This window comes from Trichomycterus rosablanca, chromosome 16, assembly GCF_030014385.1.
Source record: "Trichomycterus rosablanca isolate fTriRos1 chromosome 16, fTriRos1.hap1, whole genome shotgun sequence".
NCBI lineage: Eukaryota > Metazoa > Chordata > Actinopteri > Siluriformes > Trichomycteridae > Trichomycterus > Trichomycterus rosablanca.
Window position 1 is genome coordinate 19,699,085 of NC_086003.1, and position 24,505 is coordinate 19,723,589.

The following is a 24,505-nucleotide window of genomic DNA, read 5'->3' on the forward strand; positions in this document are numbered from 1 at the left end:
TTTGAGGTAGTCTGGTGATATGGCAACTATTGTAGGTCATAATGAAACGCCTAAATATACAGGGTGGGGCATAAAGATCTCCCACATTTTGAATGAATCTACCAAAAGAACCCAACTATCTAGAAAAAAAAAATGCTTATATTTCTGAAAAGTACATAAAAAACAGTTTTGTTTTAATGGGTTTTAAAAATTATATCAGACAAATGGCGGCCGTTGTTGGCAATACATTGATGGAGTCGTTCCCGGAAGTTCTCCAAGACTCTCCGTGTCATCTCAGGTGGTATTGCGTCGATTTCCTCTCTGATCCTTTCCTTCAAATCCTCAAGAGTTCGAGGACGATGTCGGAAAACCTTTTCCTTTAGGTATCCCCAAAGGAAAAAGTCACAAGGGCTTAAATCTGGTGACCTTGCCGGCCACCCCACGTCTCCCCTTAAAGAGATCAAATGCCCAGGAAACATTTCCCTCAACACTCCAAGCGAACGTCGTGCTGTGTGAGCTGTGGCCCCATCCTGCTGAAACCATACATGTTCTGTATCCAAGTCATCCAGTTTCGGGCGCAGAAAGTTCTCCAACATTTCAACAAAATGGTAGAGCCTAGCCTACCGAATGAAACCTGTCCCGCCTCTCTACTGCCACTACAGCCCATACGGTGCCCACTCCAAATGTGGGAGATCTTTATGCCCCACCCTGTATTTTCATTATAAATAATATACTAAAAGCAAACAAAAGTGGCTGTATTACAGCATTAAAGAAATAGTGTAGCTTCGAAGGCTGGGTTTTCCCACATATAAGATGTGTATAAAGGGTATAATGAGGTGTAATAGCCTCTGGTTACAGTAACAAGTTTACATGCACCAACATATAACAGCATCCACAATATTCTGAGATCTGTTTTTTTTTTCAGCCAGTACTGTTTAAAAGCACAGCAAAGTCTCAGAATTTGGCTGACCAGTGTACTGCCTAAACAATGTGGCCTCTAAACGAATAGTGAATCATAATTATACATTGCCATCGATAAACAACAACAAGTATTAATGCAAATAAAATAAATAAGAGATGTTCTGACTATAGGTCAGCAGCAATGTTAATTTGCAGGTAAACAAACAGTCAACAAATGAATCCAAATGAAATCCTTAAAGAATGATGACTGTTTAACAGAGTGTACAGAATACATTTAAACATTTGTTTAAAAAATTGCTGTGTTAGGCTGAATTGTTTACCAATTGGAGGGCTGTGTTTTAAGTCGCACACAAGGTAGTGCTCAAAATAGTAGCCTCACCATTGGTCTTAATCTACTTTTGCACATTGTTTAGCAACAACATTCATACAACGCTGGATGTCAAAACCTGTCAGCTAAATTGCAAGTTATTACAATGTAGCCTTGTCTCCAATGGTCTTTCAGACAATTACCGCAAACATGTTACAAAATTAAAAAAACAAAGACATGTGTGAAGTCTAAATTTAACAGTAACACCAAACAACACAGAGCCAGTTGTGTACAGAGACAGTAAACAGCACTAAACATCTGCCTCAGTGTTGTTTGTTTGTGAACCGTCCAAACTTACAGATTGAGGAGGCTCTGCACCATAGCGCCTAAAGGAACGACTCTGCTCCGCTACATCTCTCTCTCTCTCTGTTCCGCACAAACACGCCAAAGCAAAACTTCGATGAAACTGCAATTAGTCGCTATAATTTAATTCCAAATGAGCTCGTCTTTGTTTGTGTTGTTGTTAAGCAGCTTTTCTGTTTTCATGTTGTTAGTGCGGTGAGACCGCGCGAAGGAGCGGAGCTGCACGCGCTCTTGTGGTGGGCGGGGCCTATCAGCTGACGTCAACACCACAACAGCTTCCAAAACAAAGCAGCGTGAACTCCTCTGTGAACCCTCAACGCGGTCACGTGACAGATTAACGGAAACCCGGGATATTTGTGGTGAATTAAACTCCTCAGGATTGTTTTCTAAATACGTACATGTATTACCTGGTACTACTACAGGAAAAGTCAGAAGTTTACATACACGTGTAAAAGGCATGAACACAATATGGCCATAAGTATGTAGACACCTGACCATGAGCTTGTTGGACATTCTATTCAAAAACCATGGACATTAAAACTGAGTTGACTTTTTTTCCTTTACAGCTAGAAAGGCCTTTCATAAGATTGTAGAGATTGTCTGTGGGAATTTGTGTCCATTCAGTCAATTATAGATCAGATACTAACATTTGACATAAAGACCTGGGGCAGCACGGTTGCTCGGTGGCTAGCACTGTGCCTAGGGTTGCCAACTTCCAGAACTGGGAATAAGGAACACCCTGGGCTGGCATGTTGGTGGAAGGCATAGGGTGGGGGTGGGATGGAGTGTGTTTACCTGAGCGGGGGGTAGGCGGTTAGGGTTGCACCTATAAAAAATATAACGGGTCTTACACCGTCACTGGAACATTGTCAAAATGTTTTATTTAGGCTGTTTAACATTTATTATTTTCATTCTTTATAATAATAAATCAGAACCATATTTTAGGCAAAACAACATGCATAACGAACATCATGTAACATTTTTTCTCAATAGTGCAAACAAAATTTTTACATGATCCATCATCCCCCATAGCACCGGCCCTGCTTGTGTTACTTTAGTTTCGCACTAAGCCGGATTCGAACCTAGGGCGGAAAAATATGCGCGACGCGCTCTGCCCACTGTGCTACTCAACCAGTGGAGTAAAAAAAGTGAACACTACTTAAAACAAAAACCAAACGCTTTCTAATTCCCACGGTAGCGGCAGTTTCCTTCTGTTTCATACATACATATCGTCCTGTCTCAGTCTAATCTGCAGCATTTCTCTCTCATTGATAAAAATACGGAACAAAGCGCGTCCCGTATCAGTTCAATACGGAATGCGACGTTTAGTTTCCAAAAAGGAACGATTCCGTATTTTACGGGACGGTTGGCAACCCTAACTGTGCCTCACAGCAAGAAGGTCCAGGGTTTGATCCCCAGGTGGGGCGGTCTGGGTCCTTTCTGTGTGGAGTTTGCATGTTCTCCCCATGTCTGTGTGGGTTAACTGGAGATACAAAATTGTCCATGGCTGTGTTTGACATTAAACTTGTGAACTGATGAATCTTGTCTAATGAGTAACTACCTTTTCTGTCATTAATTTAACCAAAGAGTGTAAAACATGACGTTAAAATTCTAATGAATAAATAAACAAACATAAAGGTCTGCCTTGCCATCAACGTCCCCGTTCTTCCAAGACGTGTTCACTTGTGAAAATTACTTCTCCTCATGTTGCGTTTAGATGAGCGAAATAATTTGCCCTGCAAGGACCTGCTTTCAAAGGTTGTAGTTATCTATTAATTCTAAAAAAAAACATTACCTATTCTAAAGACTGATTCCCAGCCATTTAATTTGGTAAATATCAATGGAATGATGACACATGATGACATACTGTAGGAGTAGTCACTCCCAGGGTGACCATGCCCCAACTTACATGGTTTACCAAACGGTTTGATGAGTATTTTGGACTGACTTAATAGACAGCACTTTCCAGTGCAGTTTCAAAGACATGTAGAAACAGTGCCAAGGTACACTAAAGCTGTTCTGGCACTTATTGTGACCTTAATAAAACACTTAATATAGATTTTCTTTCAGCTCTATGTATGTATTTCTATAAAAATAGATAGCAATCCTGTTCGGGGTGTGTCATTGCACTGTGCCCAATAATTCCAGGAAAACCGAACACACTAACGACCCTGACCAAGGATAAAGTGGTGGAAAACATTAAAATGAAACACGACTTGTGCATAAAAACACACCCTCTGCTAACAAGTGAATTAAATTAGGCATGTAGTCTCACAATCTCCAAATATACACAATGGCTTTAAAATAGGTTATGCTGAAGTTACTTTAGACATAAGATTGTTATGAATTGAAACCTTTACAACCAGATAATTCTTTAGTTTGTTTCCCCTGTGCTGCTATAGTCAACTGCTATTATTCTAAAGTAGAACAATCTAGGAACCAAGAGCCTGTGCAACAGAGTAATCAAGATTAAAAACGGAACGATTTGTACAAACTGTCACTGGTTGCAACACCTGGTACAACAATTGGCTTGTTTAATCTTTAGTCGTGACCTTCCTTTGCTCCATTGTCCTCAAGAGGTCAGTGAAAGGACATCCTGCATTCTGGAATTTTATTTTGCCTGCACATGCATAAGTGTGAGTCTGAGGGCCTGTACAAGAGGATGGAGCTGATCTTTCCCCATGGTCCACACCTGCCCTTCCATGTATTCATATCCTGACTTTATTGATAAAATGCAGAAGTCAACATGAAACAGAAAGCCCCTGTGAACATTTATGCTGCCTCTCATATGACAACATCAGAGTTAAAGCAATGACTAAATATCCTACAAACAAAAACCAATCTCAGAGATTGGCAAGCCACTGACTCCAGTTAGAAATGTAACATGGGGCTGACAGGGAAACTGCTGGTGATCCTTAGCATGGCCTGCATAATGATGAAGAAACCATAAATAAGCTTTTTATTTAATTACAAATGGCTTAATGTAGGAGCTTTACCCTGCTAAGCAGGCACATAATACTGACCAGCAGGATCGATCTTCCATCATGTGACTCAATCAATAGAACCATACTGGATAAGGACCTTTCAAATATTATTTACTGTAAGTTTAATACACCTTTTTATTAGCTCATAATTCATGTGGACCACTAGACTGACCAGAATGGTTGTGCTAGGTAAACAATGAAGAAAAATAAGAAGGCAATGGACACACCTGCTAATTATTGATTTTATGAGTTTCAGCTACACCCATGCAGGGCTCTAGACTAACGTTTTGCACTGGTTGCACTGGTGCACCTAACTTTTTTTCTTAGGTGCACCAGCACAAAAGTTAGGTGCACCCAAATTTTCGACCGCATCGCATTTAACACCGCAGTTTTACAGGTTCACTTTTTTTTTTTTTTTTTTAATCACTGTCCATACAGGCAATATTGACTTGGAAATAACTAACAATCTGGTCAACATGGCCTCGTCTGATGATCTGTTTGCTGCTGCCTGACAATGAAGGGCAGTGGGGAGAGGGGGACACTTGGGCAGTGCATTTATCGAGGCATGTAATGTGTTTTATAGATGCATTGGGCTTTTTCAGCCTTTCAATTCAAAATGTATTAGAACCAGTCACAAATATACTATTGCCGGCCATGGTCTTCTTTACAGTTAATTATAGTATTACAGACTAATTATAGCACACTTATAAAAATTATAAAAATAATAGAGTAAATGTGTATGTATGTGTGTATATCTATTTATATGTGTGTGTATATTTAAAATTATATGTATATGTTTGTGTGTGTGTTAGAGTGTAATCTTAAATGCAGTGCATTATATTATCGGCTTTACTGAATCTTTTACACAGATTCCCAAAATCGCTTGCGGTGCACTCACTGCGTATTTTGACTACATGTATTGTAATATATTTTGGTCTTTTAGTTATTTTTATATTTTACTTAACGAAAATATTGTCGTGTTTTTACTTTCACTATCGCGGCACTTTACCGCTAGCATTAGTCCCTTGCTACTGTAGAGGGTCGGCTCACCTAGCCGCTGTCCGGTGGGGATGCTGCGGGTCTTTTGCTGTGCGGTGGTGGAGGTGTGGGAATAAAGGCACACGACAGGGTCGAGTCACTTTAACTGTTTAGTCAGGACTTAAGTGAGCGTTACAACACTTTACACCGCCGAGCTCCAGAACTTGAACTTCCATTCTGGGGACATCCGGCGAGTCTCATATACAAAACTAAACTTACTGCAGAACGTCCGAACGCACGTGTATAAACCGGGTGCTGCATTCTGATTGGCTGAGCTGAATGTCGCTCACATATCACCGCTACAATATTGTCCCGCCCTTCACTATCTCTGATTGGTTTAGACCATGATATTGGCCTAATGTGTGTCTGTTGTTTTTTTTTTCCCTCGGACGCCTGGTCGCACCGGTGCGACCTGAGATTTTTTTTAGTCGCACCATTGAGAAATTAGGTCGCATGTGCGACCAAATTGGTCGCACTCTAGAGCCCTGCCATGACTAACATATATAAAATAAAAAGATTTCCTGTTTCAGAATGACTGTGTCCCAGTCTCTAAAGTAAGGTCCATGAAACTTCACCAGACATCAATGGCACTAATAACTTTTAGGATGAATTGGAATGTCTAGTGATAGCTCAGTGGTTAAGGTACTGGACTAGTAAACAGAAGGTTGCCGGTTCAAGCCCCGCCACCACCAAGTTGCCACTGTTGGGTCCCTGAGCAAGGCCCTTAACCCTCAATTGCTCATCGTGTTCCGCTCACTGTGTAAGTCGCTTTGGATAAAAGCGTCTGCTAAATGCTACAAATGTAAATGTAAAATGTGAGCCAGGGTCTTTATCCGACATTGTCCATGACAGCACAAATGTTCTTCTAAATAAATAAAAAAATCAGACAACACAAAATCTTGTGAAAAGCTCTGGTGTGCTGGCAAGTTTTACCACCCAAGGACCTGGTGAATATTTCTTTGGTTAAAAATAAGTCATTAAAGCGCTCAATTCTGTGGTTATGTTTGTACTTGTATTTTAGGTTATTTATTAACAAGCCTAAAAGTGCCACCTATCTCTGTCAGGGTTTTTTTCACTACACTTTTGATGCTGTATTTTATGTGTAAAATAGGCTGCAAAACGTTTTAAGACCCTTGTTGAAACATTAAATTATTTTCACTTTCTGTTACCAATACACCTGCAATTTAGGCTAATTGGGCTATTCTAAACTTTTCTATAAGCTGATACCAGTTGCTGATTTACAACCAACCTAACAAAACTCACCAGTGCAACTGTGTCACCACGGTTTAGTAATTTCAAGTCTTTGTGATGTGGCACTTTCTGTATCTTAAGGCTAGCCACCATTATGCTCTTGTCATTAAAAGCTCACTGTGAGATTTTCCATAGTTGTACTGGAGTGACTTTACATGGTGTTTGAAATAAAGCAACTAAAACAATACTCTAAAACTTCTGACCCTGTGACTCCTTTAACACCACAGAAAGAACATTATGCAGCACATGCAAATCATAAAAGGAAACGTCTGGCTTTTGGTGACGTAAGTTACAAATTACTGGCGCACAAAAAGATGGGAAAATACCATGCCCTAAAGAACCAATGCAAAATGCAAATTTGAGTTCCTAAGTAATTAAGGTTGACTACAGCTGGTGAGTTTTTTTAATCCATATAAATACGACTAGTTTGCTCCTAATACACTGAGCTGCAAGCACTATTACAATGGGAACGTCAAAAAAAAAAAATCTGTATAGACCTCAGAAAGCAGCTCATACATTTTCACAAGTCAGGTATTTCACCTGAAGACATAAGGAACTTCAGGCTGCAAGATAGTATTTACAGACAATTGTCCAGAAAATACATGTAAAAACATTTTTTACTTTAAAGTATATGTGATAGTGGGAATTGCGAGACAAAAAATTATCTGACTCCATTAACAAAAATCGAAGAGTGAAATTCTCCTCTCTACTTTTAAATCAACACCACTTAATTATTTAGAGCTATAAATGCAGTAGATTAAAATCTGGTCTGATGCCCGTGAAAGGGACCAGACATACTGTGTGTGTGTTATGCAATCTTCATCCCCACAGAACAAATCTCTTGTTCTCTAAAGCACAGAATAGCTTCATGTTATGTTCTTCCTAGCCACCTAATCCGCCTCACAAAACAACAGCCTGCTGTGCGTGGATCTCAAATAAGCTCCACTAACCCCTCTGCTGGACAGATGTGCTTTGCCTTAGGAATTTAAAAGATTCACTCTTCTTTCAGTACTGCCTTAAAACAAACGTTGCCAATTATTTACAGATATGGATTTGTACCTGGTTTTACATCAACATCATCCAAAAAAACTAGTTAATCAATTTCCTTACCTATAATAACTAATACCACAACCATTACATACAGCATTATAAAAACCTCTGGTCAAAGTCCATTTTCTTTTGATCTTCCTTGTTTTCCCTTATTTTGCATAGTTCACTGGCCAGCACGGGAATCCCCCGACATGTGTTAAGTGGCTGGATGTTGTTTACGCTGATCAGAAGAGCGTTCTTACAGAGGGTTTTATCACAAATTTGGCACTGTGCTACTCTTCTTATATTCCATAGCCACTCGACCAGACAGTAGGAGTTGCTGTTGCAGCAGCAACGGCGAATTGCATTTGTTAAGCACCTGACCAGGCTGGTGATGCCCTTCATGGTTGGCAAGCATATTAGAATGCTGCGTCCCACAAGCACCCCATTCTTTTGTTAAAATAAATGAGAACATATGTGGTCACCTACTGCTTGCATTGGCAGCATGTAAAACTAATTTGAAATGTCATGACTGAGACAAGCCTACCAATGGGTCACTTAACGCATTAATCACTCTTTTGATATAAATGGACTTTGAGTTCTAAAAGACTAAGTAAGTGCATCAGTGGCGGATGGTAGAAAACGTTCAATTAACAGCAGTATGAAGAAACCGGAGTACAGCCGAGACCGGTTCAACTTGCTTGCTCAGTATAAGACAACACAGAATGGAAACACTGGACTGTGATGTCAACAAAATACAATACAGCTGCATTAAACACAATACATCTAACATAATGTGCAAGGAAGCAATAGGTTTTAATGATGTCATTCAAAGAGAATCCTATTATATTAGAGTTTTATAATACATTAATAACTTATTAACACACCCCATAAATAAATAGCTTAGTTTAAACAGGTCCAATATTATTGAAATGAACAGCTAATGGGAATGAGTTTTTAAAACATGAGCTTAAATTAATAGGTCCTTTAGAGGATGCATACTAAGGATATAATATATGCATCTACATTGATCTAATACACCTAATATATAATCTATGCACATACTAAAGATTCCTAACTTATATAAATTATAAAATTATAATTATTATATTATAATAACAGTTATTATATAATAACAGAAAAAAATGTTTTGTTGTGATACAGACAAAAGTTTTTAGAACAGGATTTCATTGTCAGAAGCCGGAAGCAATCAGCAAACCTCAGTAATTAAGTGTGTTAATTAGACGGAAAACACACTGAAATGCAATACAATCCACAGCTACATGAATAAGAACTTTTGGGTGCTGGTATTTTTTAGTTCTGCAGCTACTTGGAACATTCAACTAAAAGCAGTCATTAAAACAGATAAAAAGAGGAACGCTTTTAACATGACTAAGAAGAAAAAGTACCTTTCGTACCTTCTGGGCTGAGATCGGCGGTCATCATCCCCGCTGCCAGACTCCTAATTAAAAAAAGAAAAGAAGAATTACAAATCTAAATAAGAAAATCTATTAACAAAACACTTGTTAATTAAAGTTATTAGAATGTATACTTCAAACTGTATGTAAAAACAATTACACTTAAAAATACATTACATAAAGTACATAACAATGCTAAAAGCATTTTACTCAGACACCATTGCTTAAACAGTTTGAACATCTCTTTCCATGGGAAAGAACCACAGGTAATAATACAAAGTTGGACAACCTTCTCTGTTATAACAGCCCCCACTCCTCTTGGAAAGCTTTACACTAGATTATAGATTTACTAAGCATCACCATTAGCCATATAATTAGCACTATGCATTACCTGGTGTCCACTAAACACAAATACTGTCTGTCGAACTGTAAAACATTAAAGCATAATTTATCACTTCCAACGTCACTTTCACTGTGACGCTGTGTTGGACACCACATCGGCTTATTCTTTTCATTGCACATGGATATTTTAGCTTTGTGTATGACTGACCAACCATTGAAATGTCATAAATAGAGCTAGCAAGTAACATGTTAAATCTTGGAAGGATTTCAAGGCCCACCTATTTATCACAAGCAAAAGCAATAGCTGGATATGAACTTTCCCCCCATTAATTATTTATTTCGATTATAATGCTGCTGCCATAGGTCTGGACTTAAGAAATATAGTACTGTGGAATTAAATTTGAACTAGATTGAATTAACAAAGGCAGTTGTAGCCTAGCGGTTAAGGTACTGGACTAGTAATCGAAAGGTCGCTGGTTCAAGCCCCACCACTGCCAGGTTGTCACTGCTGGGCCCTTGAGCAAGGCCCTTAACCCTCAATAGCATTTGTGTTATTTTCTATAAAATAAACAGGTGGAAAACCCCTGAAATGTACTGTTCTTGGCTCTAACTGTAATAAGAATTGACATTATGACAGTAATGTTTATTCTATTTTTATTTGTCTTTACATAACATGCCGCCACTTTTCCACTAAGGCTTCTCCTGAGTGTAGGTCTGTGTTTTAATGGTTCAAGTGGCTGAGAAACCCTGACCTAGACTAACATGTATAACTTTATTCTTAGGAGTACTGGGATCTGTAATCATCTTTCATCTTGAATCTTTTTGTTTCAAATAAACAAATACATGTACTGAAAAGGAATGTAAATACAAACAAAATCCAATCTTTGGTTTAATCCTAATAATTAGCAAACATGAGAAACTTTGACTCATTCTGCTTTGAATAAAACCCTAATTTGCATAAATGTGAGATGATCGAATCTGCATCTGAAAAGGGGATGTAGTGCTTTTTCAGCGATTTAACTTCATCAGAACCAACTCTCTAAAACTCTATTTATATGTAAAACATGCTGGGAAACTTTTGTGATGGGTTGAGACAAACAAACTGAAACAAACGCACATAAAGTCACGTGTGTTCAGGCCAAAAGCAATACCCAAAAACATGCAAACTTAACTCGATGCAAATTTCCCTGTAGACAGCAGAAATGGAAACTTGGTCTGGGCTGCATGATACGGACAAATAGCATATTCTTATCACAATATACTCACCGAGCACTTCATTAGGTACATCTATTTGGTACATTCCTTCATTGATTATTTTATAAGCTACATTTACCATACAGATGAACTCACTTTGTGAGTACTTCTCAGCCCTGCAATGACTCTAACATGATAATGGGATGGTAGAATGTGTTATTCTGGGATGTATCTGGTGCAAAAATGTTGGGATTTTAGATGTTCATTAGGAACACATACCCTGAAGCTATCTTATTTTTTCATGCACAATGCGAGTTCATCTTCCTCTAGTCTTTTTAGTGGACACTCCCTGATTACAGCATGCTGGTGACTTTATATTATTGATTGAAGCAGTATTCTACTCCTTGCATTGACACTGAGGTGTTTATAAAAATGCAACAACATTGCGGCACTAATACCAGTACAACAAACACTGTTATTAGCATGGTAGTGTCTAGGGCTGGGCGATTTTGCAAAAAAAATAAATCTCGATTATTTTAAAATTATAACCGATTGTCGATTACGAGTTCGATTTTTTTTGTTCTTGTATAATGCAATTGAAATAAGACTCAAATTTCTTTTTTTGTGTTGTAATTTAAAAGAAAATAGTAACACCACCACCTATAATTATCCTTTCAAGGGACTCAAACTTAATAACAATAACAATATCACAATAATTAACAATAATTAAAACAAAATAGAAATCTGAATTATCTACATCCTTTATAAGAATAGCTCTTATTTTAAATATTGTGCAGCAGAACCACCTTACATTAGAAAAAGAACTACAAAAAGTTCTTTACAGGTTTCTTAAAAAGAACACGAGCCTGTACTGTGCTGTTTCCACCACTAAGTGAGTCTGTATCAGTATCTACACTGGGGGGGGGGGCATTAAGTAATCACTCAGCTCAGCTCTGATTTTGTCCTCTTGTGACTCTGGGGGGTGGATGGAGGGGGCCAGTTCTGCTTCTAAATATATGGACTACAAATCCCATGCTCTCATGGACTGTCACGTGACTGTCACATGTCCCGGTCAGCCAATCCTGATCGCGCTCATCGGAGTTTTGATTCAGTTCAGCGGTGTTTGATTCAGTGAATCTGAATGAAACTCTTCTGTTTGTGTCTCGTTTGGCCGATCGTGTTTGCGCTCCTTATTACTGAATCTAACCGTTACCGTGTATAATCCTTGTTGTCTTCCGTTTACTGTGTAGTTTATCCTCTGGTTTTGGACTCTACCTGATTTTGTACACTGTTTTTGCCCTTTTTATATTAAACTTTCCCTGATTTATATTCCGCGAGTGTCTGGTCACTTTCTGCCTCGTGACATGTTGGTATTTTAATGAAAATATAAAGTATGTAAACAATCGCGATTATCACATTCTAACATCAGGTGAAAACGTTCATGCGAATTAACCGAATTAATCGTGAAAATCGCCCAGCACTAGTAGTGTCATTGCAGTGCTAAAAATGGTCCACCACCAAAATAACATGGTCTGTAGGGGTCCCTTTCGATTAATAAATGAAGTATAGGTGGAAACAAATTGTACAGAGCAACAGACTAGCTACAGACAGTAACTGTATACCCACATAATTTATCTGTATTAAATCTGTACTAAAAAAAACTGATATGTACATATAAAAATGCTCGGTTAGTGTCTCTTACAGTATTGTGACCTGATATTACAGTGGGTAGCACTGTCGCCTCACAGCAAGAAGGTCTTGGGTTCGATCCCCAGGTGGGGCGGTCAGGGTCCTTTCTGTGTGAAGTTTGCATGTTCTCCCCGTGTCTGTGTGGGTTTCCTCCGGGAGCTCCGGTTTCCTCCCACAGTCCAAAGACATGCAAGTGAGGTTAATTGGAGATACAAAATAGTCCATGACTGTGTTTGACATTAAACTTGTAAACTGATAAATCTTGTGTAACCAGTAACTACAGTTTCTGTCATGAATGTAACCAAAGTGTGTAAAACATGACGTTAAAATCCTAATAAATAAATAAATAAAAGGCTTCTATATAATAGTCAAATCACTAGTTAGAAAGAGTAGCAGACATGGCCAATTAATATCAACACTCCATTAATGCACTGATCGAAATAAACAACCGCAAGAAAAAGTTTGTGAACCTCTTGGAATGTGCAAAATTTTTGCATTTATTACTAATTAAATCATTTTGGAGCCTAAATTTTAAGTATTGCAGAGGTTATTTAACTTTAGTGACTACATACTTATGCCCATGATTTTGTTATTGAATTTTTAACAAGCTCATGTTCAAATGACTACTTATTTTTGGCCATTCATTGGAGGGAGTGCAAAACAGCGTATTCCCTCCACGATTAGGGGTAGGGTTGGCAGCAACAATGAGAGAGAATATACAAAAAAAAAAAACTTTAATTGGCCACAACTGAACTGGGTGAAAAAATGGGAAAAACAAAAACAAAATCCCAAACCTGCCAGGACATCCTATTCCAAAACCATGCGCATTAATCTGCCTCTCCTGTTTTTGTGACTATGATAACATCCACTCTTACAAGAGATTTTGGAGTGCATGTCTGTGTGAATGTGCGCACATTCAGTTAGGAGCACGGTAATGCTGGAAAATAGAAAAGGCCCTTCCCAAACTGTTGTCACAAAGTTGGATACATATATACTACACCTTCTGGCTAACAGTGGCTGATACATCTATACTCAATAATTAGAAGAGCCGCCCACATACTTTTGACCATATAGAGTATTTGCCTATAGCACCTAGCAACGAGAAAGCTAACCCAAAGTTTTGAATTATTAAAATATGCCAACCATGTACAATTAATCCCTGCTGCATTAATTTTGCATTATGAAAACTGTTCAACCTGTCAAACTAATCAAACTGTGGTGGATTTGATGTTGTTAGTGCAGCAGACTTTCATGATGCAACCCCATGCTACTGTATACAAATTTATAAGTTTAGTAAGCTGCTGCTTATTACTGATGTTAAACCAAAGATCATCATGTTGCCAGGGTTGGGTTTTAAAACGCAGGTAGACTTTTATCGCTGTTGTGTCATGCAGGCAAATGTGGAATGGAAATCTAGAAAGCCTTGCTTACAAACCAAATCTGAAGGAGTCTACAAGTTTCAGTCTCAGAGTAAGGCACCTACATCATCTTACATTGCCTTTCAGTGGCTAGACAAATACAGCTGTTGAGAAACAATTGTTTTGACAATCAGAACTTATGTAAGCCTGGGTGGTATGTAGGGCTAAATATTTAAAAACATATCCGATTGTCTTTTTGTGACCAATACTGTGAGTTGTGACTATTTTCTGTAAAATTAGGCTTCAGGCCTGCTTTTGTGGTATTGCTACCAACAACCATCAACCAACATCACACATGAGATACTTCTATTGAACTGGGTAAACATTTTTTACCCCCCATCTAAAATCCATGCAAAAGGACAGAAAGTCAAACCTTTAATTTAGTCCAGCAACAAGCTAACTTTTAAACAACACTACCAACTACAACATATCAGGATGAGACTGGATTAGCTCAAAATATTACTGTCACATTACAACCTGGTGTCATCTCCCGCCACTTCTTTTAAGGAACAGTGGTAACTCAGTAAGTAGCGCTCTGGACGGTCAATCAGAAGGTTGTGAGTTTGAATCTAGGAGGTACAGTACAATGGCTGACCCTGCCCTCTAAACAAGTGCCCAGCTAAAAAACAGGTTGGGATAATTGAAGAATGATTTCAATGTACTGTACATGTGGACATGTTTACATGACAAACTGACTTTCTTCACATGACAAATGAAGACATTCAGCTGTTCAGCTAATTCTTCTTAATGTTGTTCTGAAGTTTAAATAAATGTTGCCAGTTTTGCACCCAATTTCACCCTCTTCACACAATCATAAAGCAGCTCCCAAATTCAGTCTTGCCCTTATTACAGTTCTGGATCAAATAATATCTTTTCAGCAAAAAAACTATGTGAGGGGACCAGTGGTTCAGCAGCAGGTCCATCAGGTTTTTTTTGTTGAAACCTGGGGCAATGCTATAATACAGTATATCTGACAATAGGAGTGTAAACTAGATCTTCTGAACCTGTACCATCAGGCGCTGGTTTCTCAGGCATACTTGCTTTGATCAGATGGCTTTATTGATTGTGTTTTATTGTGTTCAGACATCGTTACTTGATTGGTATAAAAATATGCCAATATTAGTCTAGAATCTGTTCACTTACAAGTGCTCTCCAGTACGAACAATGACCAGCTCAAAAACGTTGCATGGGCCAAGACGCAGTTACAGATGCTAAAGAGTTCTATGCCCTCACCTTCTCAGATTGGTGGCCATCATAACAATACTGAGGAGGAACTCAGTAAATGAGTTTGAAATTGCCAGTTAGTTTTGTGGTAAAAGACCAAAGCATGTTAGTTTTAAACAAAAATAACAAAGTGGAAGGTAATAATTATAGAACAAAGAACAATAGAGAATTATAACACACAGCAGACAAATCGTGTGACTTGTGGCCGTTTGTTAATGTAAATTCATGGTAAAGGATGTGTACTATGAATGCTGAAACTAATTAGTATGTATTTTTTAAGTATCTGAAATATAACAGTTTTGTTACATAACTGTTTTTACCAGATATTTCACTTTAGCAGTTTTTGATAAGTTCACTACACTGTCTTTAACACCATTAGCAAAACATCAGCAAAAATAGATACCACAATAGATATCATATCATGAAAAGCTTCACTTTCCCAGTAATGCTGCAGTGAATGTTAGTTGCTATTGTTCAATGCTAATATCAAAACCTTTTATTCCAAAATGTCCCTGCTAACATAATGTTTTTTTCTATGTAGTAATGTTCAATATCAGTTGTTTAGTGTTTAACCGGAACTCATCAGAAGATACATATCACTATTTGGTGTCACAGAAGAGATAGTGACTTCCACTTGTGTGGCTGGTTCCTTCTAAAGCTTCCTTCATGTGCAATGTTTTTTTTCTTCATCCTAAATAAAATTATGTAATTTAATTCTCTTTAGGTGTCACATTTTTACTTAGCCCTTCTACCTCTGGGGTACCATAGTGCCATAAAGTGCCATAAATATTTGGCCAACCTAACTCAATTGGCTCAAGGGGTGTGTTGGTTGTATGATTTATATGCTGCTGATTTCGTGATATGAAAAGTGAACTGAATCATTTTTATTGTTTAATAATATTATGCACTGTAGAGAGAAATATGCAAATACCTTCAAATTCTTCTTAAAGGAACATTGATTAAACACTTCAATATTTTTATTCATGCATTTGTTTACAGACTAAAGATCTTCTGCCCATCTTTGCTTATAAAGACTCTTTTGACTCTTAAAGACTCTTTTGCACCAAATCATGATTACAATCACATATAACATTATTATTTTTTTCACCTCTTTACTAGCCCTATACAGAATTTTGGCTATTTAGTTCACCCCTATGCCACATCATTTAATTCTGAATTTTACATTACTTTTTTCTGCATGTAATGTTATTATGAATACATCTGTGAATATGAACATATTCAGTGTAAACTAACCAGACAAATTAGTACAGGGCCAAAGCAATTGTAAAGCATGTCATTATCATGGTGCCGAAGTTTTGCATGGCTTACATGCAAAGTATTGACTTAGTATTTGTGAAGGTGCTATGGAAATATGGGTTGGATTTTTTTTAATTGAAAATAAGCAGAAAAACATAACACTAACATTAACACATGGCACAATATTTTATTTATTATAGCCTAATTTATAGCCCTCAGTTGTCATTTGAAACAGTTTAAATAGAACATATAGTCATGACAGTTGTCCACTTGACATTTAATGCTGGATTAGCATCCAAATAATTTTTCATTAAATCCAGTGACATTTTATATACTACAAATATGTAGTACAAATATGATGTTGACCGACAGTGTAGATAATCAATGTGAAAAGTAAATCCAAAGTACTGAAGTGCTTTTAAATCAGAATTGATTTACAAATTGAAAAATGGGATTGGGACTGTGTGTATGTATGTATGTATATATGTATATATATGTATATAACTATATATAACTATATATAATTATAATATATATAATATATATATATATATATATATATATATATATATATATATATATATATATATATAATTAATGCTACACCGTAAACTGTCACAAAACAGCACTGCTCATGTAAAATTGGTTGAACAGAACTGGTTATGTGTTAAATGTTAAAATAATTTTCAAAAAATAAAGCATGACAGAGGAGAGATTTTTGTCATAAGGTACAGCATCTTCCATTATAATACCCACACTTTACTCTTGTCTTTTTATTAAAGATAAACTGAACACAAATGTGCTTTGTGTCTGTGATTCCTATAACATCTCATTTCCTTTCCAAGCACTAAGAAATATACTTTATTTTTTATTTTGCTATTTATTATGTTTTCTTGACTGTCTCACCTGGAGCTTAACTTCTTGTTCATTTTACAAATGTTATGCCAGTCTCCACTGACTTAACTCTCAAGCCCAATTCATATATTAGGTGGGTATTATTTTACTCTCTATCCACAAAATGCACATTGGCTTGGCCTGAAGGCCTGACTATTAAACGTGCTTATGTCCAGCACGCATATACTCCTCTTATGATCATCACAAGACTCAAATGATGAGGGTTCAACTAAAATAGCTAGAATAAATAAAACCTCATTTACTTAGTAGCTCCTGTATAAAGGAGTAAAGCCCAAAGTAAAACGCCTATCAACTGCACTAATACAACCTATAAGCAATCGTTGTATCTACTCGTGTCTATCACTCTCGCGTTCAACCTGCTCTCCAAAGCGATCAGGTATATAAAGAAATGTTCTAAAAACGGATAAAATCTACCGATCGTTTACATCCAACATTTATATCTGACCAGCTTCACCTACAATAATGTAATTCAGAACCAATATTTGGCGCATGCGTATTACCTAGGCAAAATGCACCGTTGAAAAAACAGCGGAAATGAGCCCAAAAACTAGCGAGGCGATGGAAGGTGCCTGGGCTGAAAGAAGAGCTGAAACGAGCACAAATACTCACCGAAACGCAAGGGCTGGATGTTGCGCTCGGAGTAGGCGACCTCTGCACAGTTACCAACGCCATTCAGGCTCCGTAAAACGGATACCTGAAGAAAGTGTGTGCCGCCGAGACAGACATTATTGTGTTATAAGAGAAATCAGCTGCGAGCTGATCCAGCCCCTCCGTCGCTACTGCTCTAGCGCTTCCTCTGTAAGCTGAAAATGCGCATGCGCCAAGCTGCCAGCTGTCAAACCTCAGTGGTTTCAAATCAACCTTTCGCATACTACACTTACAGTTAACCTTTTGTGACTTTATATATATATATGTATATATATATATATATATATATATATTTATATATATATATCAGAATCTCTTAATTGTCATTATAACAGGTATAACGAAATGAAGGTGCAATACTCTCCAGTGTTATAAACAATAAAAAAAAAAAATAGAATTTATAAAATACCAAAAATTTGCATTCAAGAATTTACAAAATACCACATACACACACACACACACACACACATATATATATATATATATATATATATATATATATATGTGTGTATTTCTGTTATTTATGTTGCAATTGTTATCTAATTGTTATGTTAAGTTAAGGCCGTGTCTGTGTGGGTTTTTAACTGGGGGATGTGTGTTGCCTTGTACACTGCCCTGTTACTGATGTTATTTTGCTTTGCAACCAATGTTTCTGTAGATTCCAAGTTCTGCATGACCCAGACCAGAACAGACAAATACTAAAAATTGTTTTAATTCACAAATGTGTTGATAAATACATAACTAATAAACAAAAAATAAATACGTGTCTTGTCTGGGTGTGTTACTGCATTGCGCCCAATGATTCCGGGGAAACCGGGCCCACTGCGACACTGACTACATTTACATTGACATTTTCAGCATTTAGCAGACGCCTTTATCCAAAGTGACTTACAGTACAGTTACAGTATACAATCTGAGCAATTGAGGGTTAGAGGCCTTGCTCAAGGGCCCAACAGCAGCAACCCGTTAGTGGTAATGATGTCTCATTTTGTGGATTTACATGGGACCATTTGGGGCGGCACGGTGGCTCATTGGGTTGCACTGTCGCCTTACAGCAAGAAAGTCCTGTTCCTTTCTGTGTGGAGTTTGCATGTTCTCCCCGTGACTGTGTGGGTTTCCTCTGGGTGCTCCGGTTTCCTCCCACAATCCAAATACATGCAAATGAGGTGAATTGGAGATACAAAATTGTCCATGACTGTTTGACGTTAAACTTATGAACTAATATATCTTGTGTAACAAGTAACTACAGTTTCTGTCATGAATGTAACTAAAGTGTGTGAAACATAACGTTAAAATCCTAATAAATAAATAACATAGGAAAATTAGTGGTCATTTTGGAGCGTAGACGACTGCCGCCATCTGCTGGCATTGTTTCCAGTTATAGAATCCAACGACAGGTTCTGTCCAGGATGTGTTTTTGTTTTGCGACTAGCATTTTCGGAAGGTGTCAGACCCACCCTGAAGTGTCTGTACAAAATTAATAACTAATCTGTAGCAAAGTGTTAAAGCATCGTGTAATACGTCATCTGGAAATCTAATCATTATAGAGTTTAATCGGTTTACACAGTGCTTATTTTTCTCAGACCGTTATTGTGGCTGGATGTTTTATTATAACATCAGCAAAGTGTTGAGCTATTCTACGTACAAAATAGTATCCACTGTTTGTAGTGTACTTCACATATGATTTGGGACGCAGCCTTAAAAATCGTTTTACTTTGAAACTTCCGTTTTACTTTTGCTAACTATTTCGTCTTGACTCTCATGGCCAATAAAATATATTCCAATTATTCAACATTACTATTACTTATTACTAATTACTTTATTTTTACGTGTTTTATATAAACACAGCAGGCTTTTCAAATTTCTTGGTGGCCATATTCAGCGAATCTGCGGCTCTGTTTTTTCAGATAAGTTTAAAAGCAAAATGGCAGCCTCTGGCGGTAAACAGTGAGTACCATAAAATAAATTACACTAAAATTAAACATTTCGAATGTCTTAACAGAATAACTGTAAATGTAATGTGGAAAATAATGTTTGTCACTAAATAGCTTTTTTAAATATAACCAAAACAGAAGTGTGGTTCGTTGTTGCAATTGTCTGTTAGCTGCCATTTGTTAGCTTAGGCTACGCTCATGCCCTGGCATTAATCTGTTAAATGCTAAAGCGATACTTATAATGGGAGCTCGGAAAGTCTGACTTATGACTAGGGAATACAAAAAAATCGTCTCCTGTAAATTTCTACTACAGTAAAATAAATAAAGTCAGAACTCTCCACCCTGAGTTGGGTGAACACAGCTGCTTGTTTTTGACTCGGTCAGCTTTAGTGGATGTTTCCCTGTTTACCTTATGTGAACATTGAGTAAAGGAATCATGAGTTCCTACTTCCAATCTCAGAGAGAGGTCGAATGTAGCGATAATCTAAAAGAAGAAAGAAAAGAACAATTAATTGAACTGTTTGTTTTTTAGTTTAATTGTAGAGGCTGCCTGAAACTGACACTGGCAACACAATGTACAGATGTAGAGCAAGCTAATTACAAACGATTTAAATATAAAAATATTTAAAGTATAATTAATTAAATACCATTATTTATTTAGTTGGTTTGTGAGTTTGTATTGCACACATTTACTCCTAAGTTATACATAATTCTTGTGTTGCTAAAATTAAATAGTTATTTCTTATATCACATCATGATTTTGAATGATAATTTTATGCTGTTTTTGTTGATGTGCTAGCCGCACTGGTAAAATGACAAGGAATTTACATAACAACCATATTGACTCATTAGACCATAATAATAATATTAAATATAAAGAAAAAAGCAATGGTTACATTGATATCACATTAAATTATTCATCTTTGTATAGATTAAAGTTATATAAATCGAAATTATATGGCAGAATTGATAATCAATCAATTGATAATCAATATGTTTCATTCTATTCTCGATTTTAGGTATGGACTTATTTTACCCCAAAAGAGCAGTGCAAAATCTGCCACTCTCCCACGACCTTCCATATTTGGAGATGACTCGGATGATGAGGTAACAAGTCTAACCCCATTTTCCTTTCTTTTCCTTATATCTCTTCGTTCTCTTATATCATTCCAATTTTCTGTATGACTGATTTATTTAAACTTTCTCATTTACAGATGTCAGTTGGTAAAAGTTTGCAAAAGGAGGCAATCAAGAAAAAGATGATGAAGCAGGTAGGGGTATACAAGCAAATAAAACACAGTACTGTATACTATTTGGATATAATGTGTATTAATTCATTTTTGTCTATTCTAGACCCGCCTGGAAATGCAGAAGGCATTGGAAGAGGACAGCAGTGTTTATGAGTATGACAGTGTGTATGATGACATCCAAAAACAAAGACTTGAGACTAATAAAAAACTGCTGGGAGGTAAAGATAGGAAGGTATGTTTGAGTTTTGAGTGTAATGAAACTGCTATTTTTTAAATGTTTAATATGTTTATTATAAGTTTATTATGTATCTTTATTTTTTTAAAATATTTTCTACATTCAGCCCAAGTACATAAACCAGCTGCTGCGAGCTGTAGAAGAGAGAAAGAAAGAACAAGAGCGTAGAGATGACCGAAAGATCCAGAAAGAAAGAGAGGCTGAGGGCGAGAAGTTTGCTGATAAAGAAGCATATGTAACCTCAGCCTACCGACAGAAGCTTAAGGAGAGAGAGGAGGAATTGGAGAAAGAAAGAAGAGCAGAAGCAATAGAGGGTATGATTTTATTACCCCACAAACTGAACTGTTCAGTAGCTCTTTGTAGTGTATTAATAAATGTGTGGCAACACCATTGCACTGTTTAGTCTTTGCATAATCTATATTAATCTGTCACCTGAAATAGTTGCTCTAATAGTATAAGGACAACAGCAGTGAATTTATTTTGAAAGTAAGAGAAGTCCAACACAAACACGACTGTAACGAACTTTATCACTGTACACAAGGTTAGAAACATGAATCCACACTATCACACTCTGGCGGGGGGTGCAGCAATCTAGTATGCTAACCCACTGCCACCAAGACTCCAAGTTGGAGTCTTAATGGGCCCACTGGCCTGGCTGGGCTCTCAACAGACACAATAGCTTGTCTAAAGGAAAAAAGGACAAATGGGAAATAGCATCCTTGTTCCTGCAACAGTGATTTTTACTCTCTGGTTAAGCCATCAGCATGAGCAGCAGAGGAATACAATTTTCTCCGTATGTGGTGAGATTTTGCCACTCGTGATTAGTGGTTTAATTAACAGCATCATTGTTAATAATATTATATGTGCCTAAGATACAATAGCAATGATTGGTATTCAAAAGTAGCCCTTTAGGAGAACCACAAACCTGGCAAGATTGGTGTCCTTCACATTAGGGTTTGATTGTATCTCTGAGACACTTGACCTTGTTGATACCTGTCAGAAGTGCCACTAACAGTAGTTGTAATGATTGTCAAGATAGTAGTAATAAAATACTATTAAAACTGTGGGTTTAATCATTGACTGTTAGAGAGTAGCGTGGATCTCTGTACGAGCTAAGGCATTCTGTAAGAATCTGCTGCTGGTTGCTTGAAAGATATGGTGGCTTCACACGTCAAAGTAGTTGTGTGCTGGCTTGTGGCCCCGTTTGGTTAGCATGGGTGTTGGGCAATCAGCAGAAGGTATCGTTTTAGTAGAAATACAATGCAGGTTTGTGGTCAGTCACTGTGGCAAACTTTATAATCATAAAACAAAAGCTTTTACGTTCTTTGCAGGGCTAGCCAACATTTAGGCCAAATAACCCTGTCCTTGTAAAAAATTAAAAACTGATTCAAATGATACAAAGAGATGCATGAAGAAGAAACAGACTGACCCATGACTTAAAAAATCTGCATTTTCCAGCTGCTCTGGATGTGAAGAAGCAGAAGGACCTAAGTGGATTTTACAGACATTTTTTGAATCAGACTGTGGGAGAGGAAGCTGTTCCTGATCATAGTGCTGACAGGTGAGTTTGCAGTCTTTAACCATTTAGTGCCATGTGCTTTATGACACATGTAGTGTAATTTAATGAAATTACTATATTATTTTGTTTGTGTCGAATATTTTTATAAATGTACACACAAACATGTACTGTAACATTTTTGCACCTAATAAGGCCCCCATGACAAAACTGGTCAATTTATATTTAAATGTAAGACTAAAGGCACTCTTTACTTGCACTCCTTATTATGTTTATCACTGTGGTCTTTTACCAGTTGCTAACCAATGGTGGCATAAAAATAATGTTGCATTACACTGTGAATGTTTATTATAATAATCAAAATTCTAGCAATTTTAATCAACACATTTGGAGGCAGGCACTTTCTGCCCATAAATAATTCTGAGCTCAAACATGCACAATGATTGTTACAGGTCATGAATGCTGTCTTCTCTGTTGTACTGTCTATAGACTGAACACGTCATCCTTAACTAATTGTGATATTAACAAACTTAAATGTGTTACAGGCAAGAGAAATCTGAGGAAAAAACTCCTGTTGAGAATTCCCCACCACAAGTTAATAACAGTGACGCAGAATTCCACAGTGATGAGGATCAAAAGACTTTAAAAACAGAGTTCAGCAAGAGCAGTAATAACAGTAGCCATTCTAAACGACAATACCGCCAGCGTTCTCCTTCCTCAGGCAGCGGAGATGAGCGGGAAAAGAACAGGAAACAGGAGAAAGAAAAGAGGAGCCACAAAGAAGGAGACAGGAGGAGAGACAGAGAAGATAAGCACAGCCAACACAAAGAAAACAGAGACCACACAAGAGAAAGGGACCGACAACAGGACAGAGAGGGAGATCAAGAGAGACGGCGAGAAGGAAAGGATAAAGAAAGAGATCGAGATAAGGACAGACATGAGAGAAGAAACCGAGACAGCAGCCCAAGAGACAGAGAGCAGGATAGACATAAGGAAAGAGTTCCCCACAAATCAGATGAAAAAGAAAAAAGAAGGGAATCAGACATGGAGGATAAGACCCAGGATGATAAAGAAAAAGCAAAGGAAATGGGGACACAGGAGGCTGAGATTAATGCAGTTAGCAAATTTGCAAAACGTAGTAATGAACAGACTGCGAGTTCAGCCAGAGATCGGTACCTGGCTCGACAAATGGCTCGCTCTGCTGCTAAGTCTTATATTGAAAAAGAGGATGAATAACAGCTCTATGCTATTAGACAGTAACAAGTTAAAAATGCTGAACATTCACACACAAAATGTAAAAAGTCATTTAAGACCTGTTTAGTTGGGATACTATGACTGATGAAAGTTTAAAGTAAAGCCTCCCCCCTTCCCTAAGTTTTCTGCATATGAGAGTAACACGGATATTGAAATCTACTTATTATTTACTGATTGAGCTTAGTCAGGGTCTCAATGAGTTTGGTGCGACCAGAAATTGTCTGGAAGGAAACTTCTAATGGTGTACAGCAGCTTGGTGTAAGCAATGTTGACAAATGTAACTTCTGGTAAAACAATAAAATGCAAAATATTAAACTATGTTTCAGATGTTGCAATCTG

At 37.3% G+C, this 24,505-nt stretch overlaps 2 protein-coding genes across 4 annotated transcripts in view; one reads left to right on the forward strand and one right to left on the reverse strand.

Moving 5' to 3' along the window:
• Positions 1 to 18,093, reverse strand: part of ssh2b (slingshot protein phosphatase 2b) — a 37,761-nt gene extending 19,668 nt beyond the window's left edge. For 2 of the 3 annotated variants that reach the window (XM_063012208.1, XM_063012207.1), the window contains exons 1-2: positions 17,939 to 18,093; positions 9,291 to 9,334 (exon numbers count right to left, since the gene is read on the reverse strand). In XM_063012208.1, the coding sequence (XP_062868278.1) occupies positions 9,291 to 9,334; positions 17,939 to 18,001 (107 nt within the window). In that variant the 5' untranslated portion in view covers positions 18,002 to 18,093. Of the gene's footprint in view, positions 1 to 1,565; positions 1,815 to 9,290; positions 9,335 to 17,938 lie in introns of those variants that run through there. The other variant, XM_063012209.1, reaches the window with a different exon arrangement.
• A 1,765-nt stretch (positions 18,094 to 19,858) lies between these two features.
• nsrp1 (nuclear speckle splicing regulatory protein 1) lies at positions 19,859 to 24,481 on the forward strand. Its single transcript, XM_063011372.1, has 7 exons — positions 19,859 to 19,924; positions 20,931 to 21,018; positions 21,126 to 21,182; positions 21,265 to 21,393; positions 21,503 to 21,710; positions 22,855 to 22,957; positions 23,458 to 24,481. The coding sequence occupies exons 1-7, from the start codon at positions 19,902 to 19,904 to the stop codon at positions 24,146 to 24,148; spliced, it is 1,299 nt and encodes a 432-aa protein (XP_062867442.1). The 5' UTR covers positions 19,859 to 19,901; the 3' UTR covers positions 24,149 to 24,481.
• Positions 24,482 to 24,505: the final 24 nt, after the last annotated feature.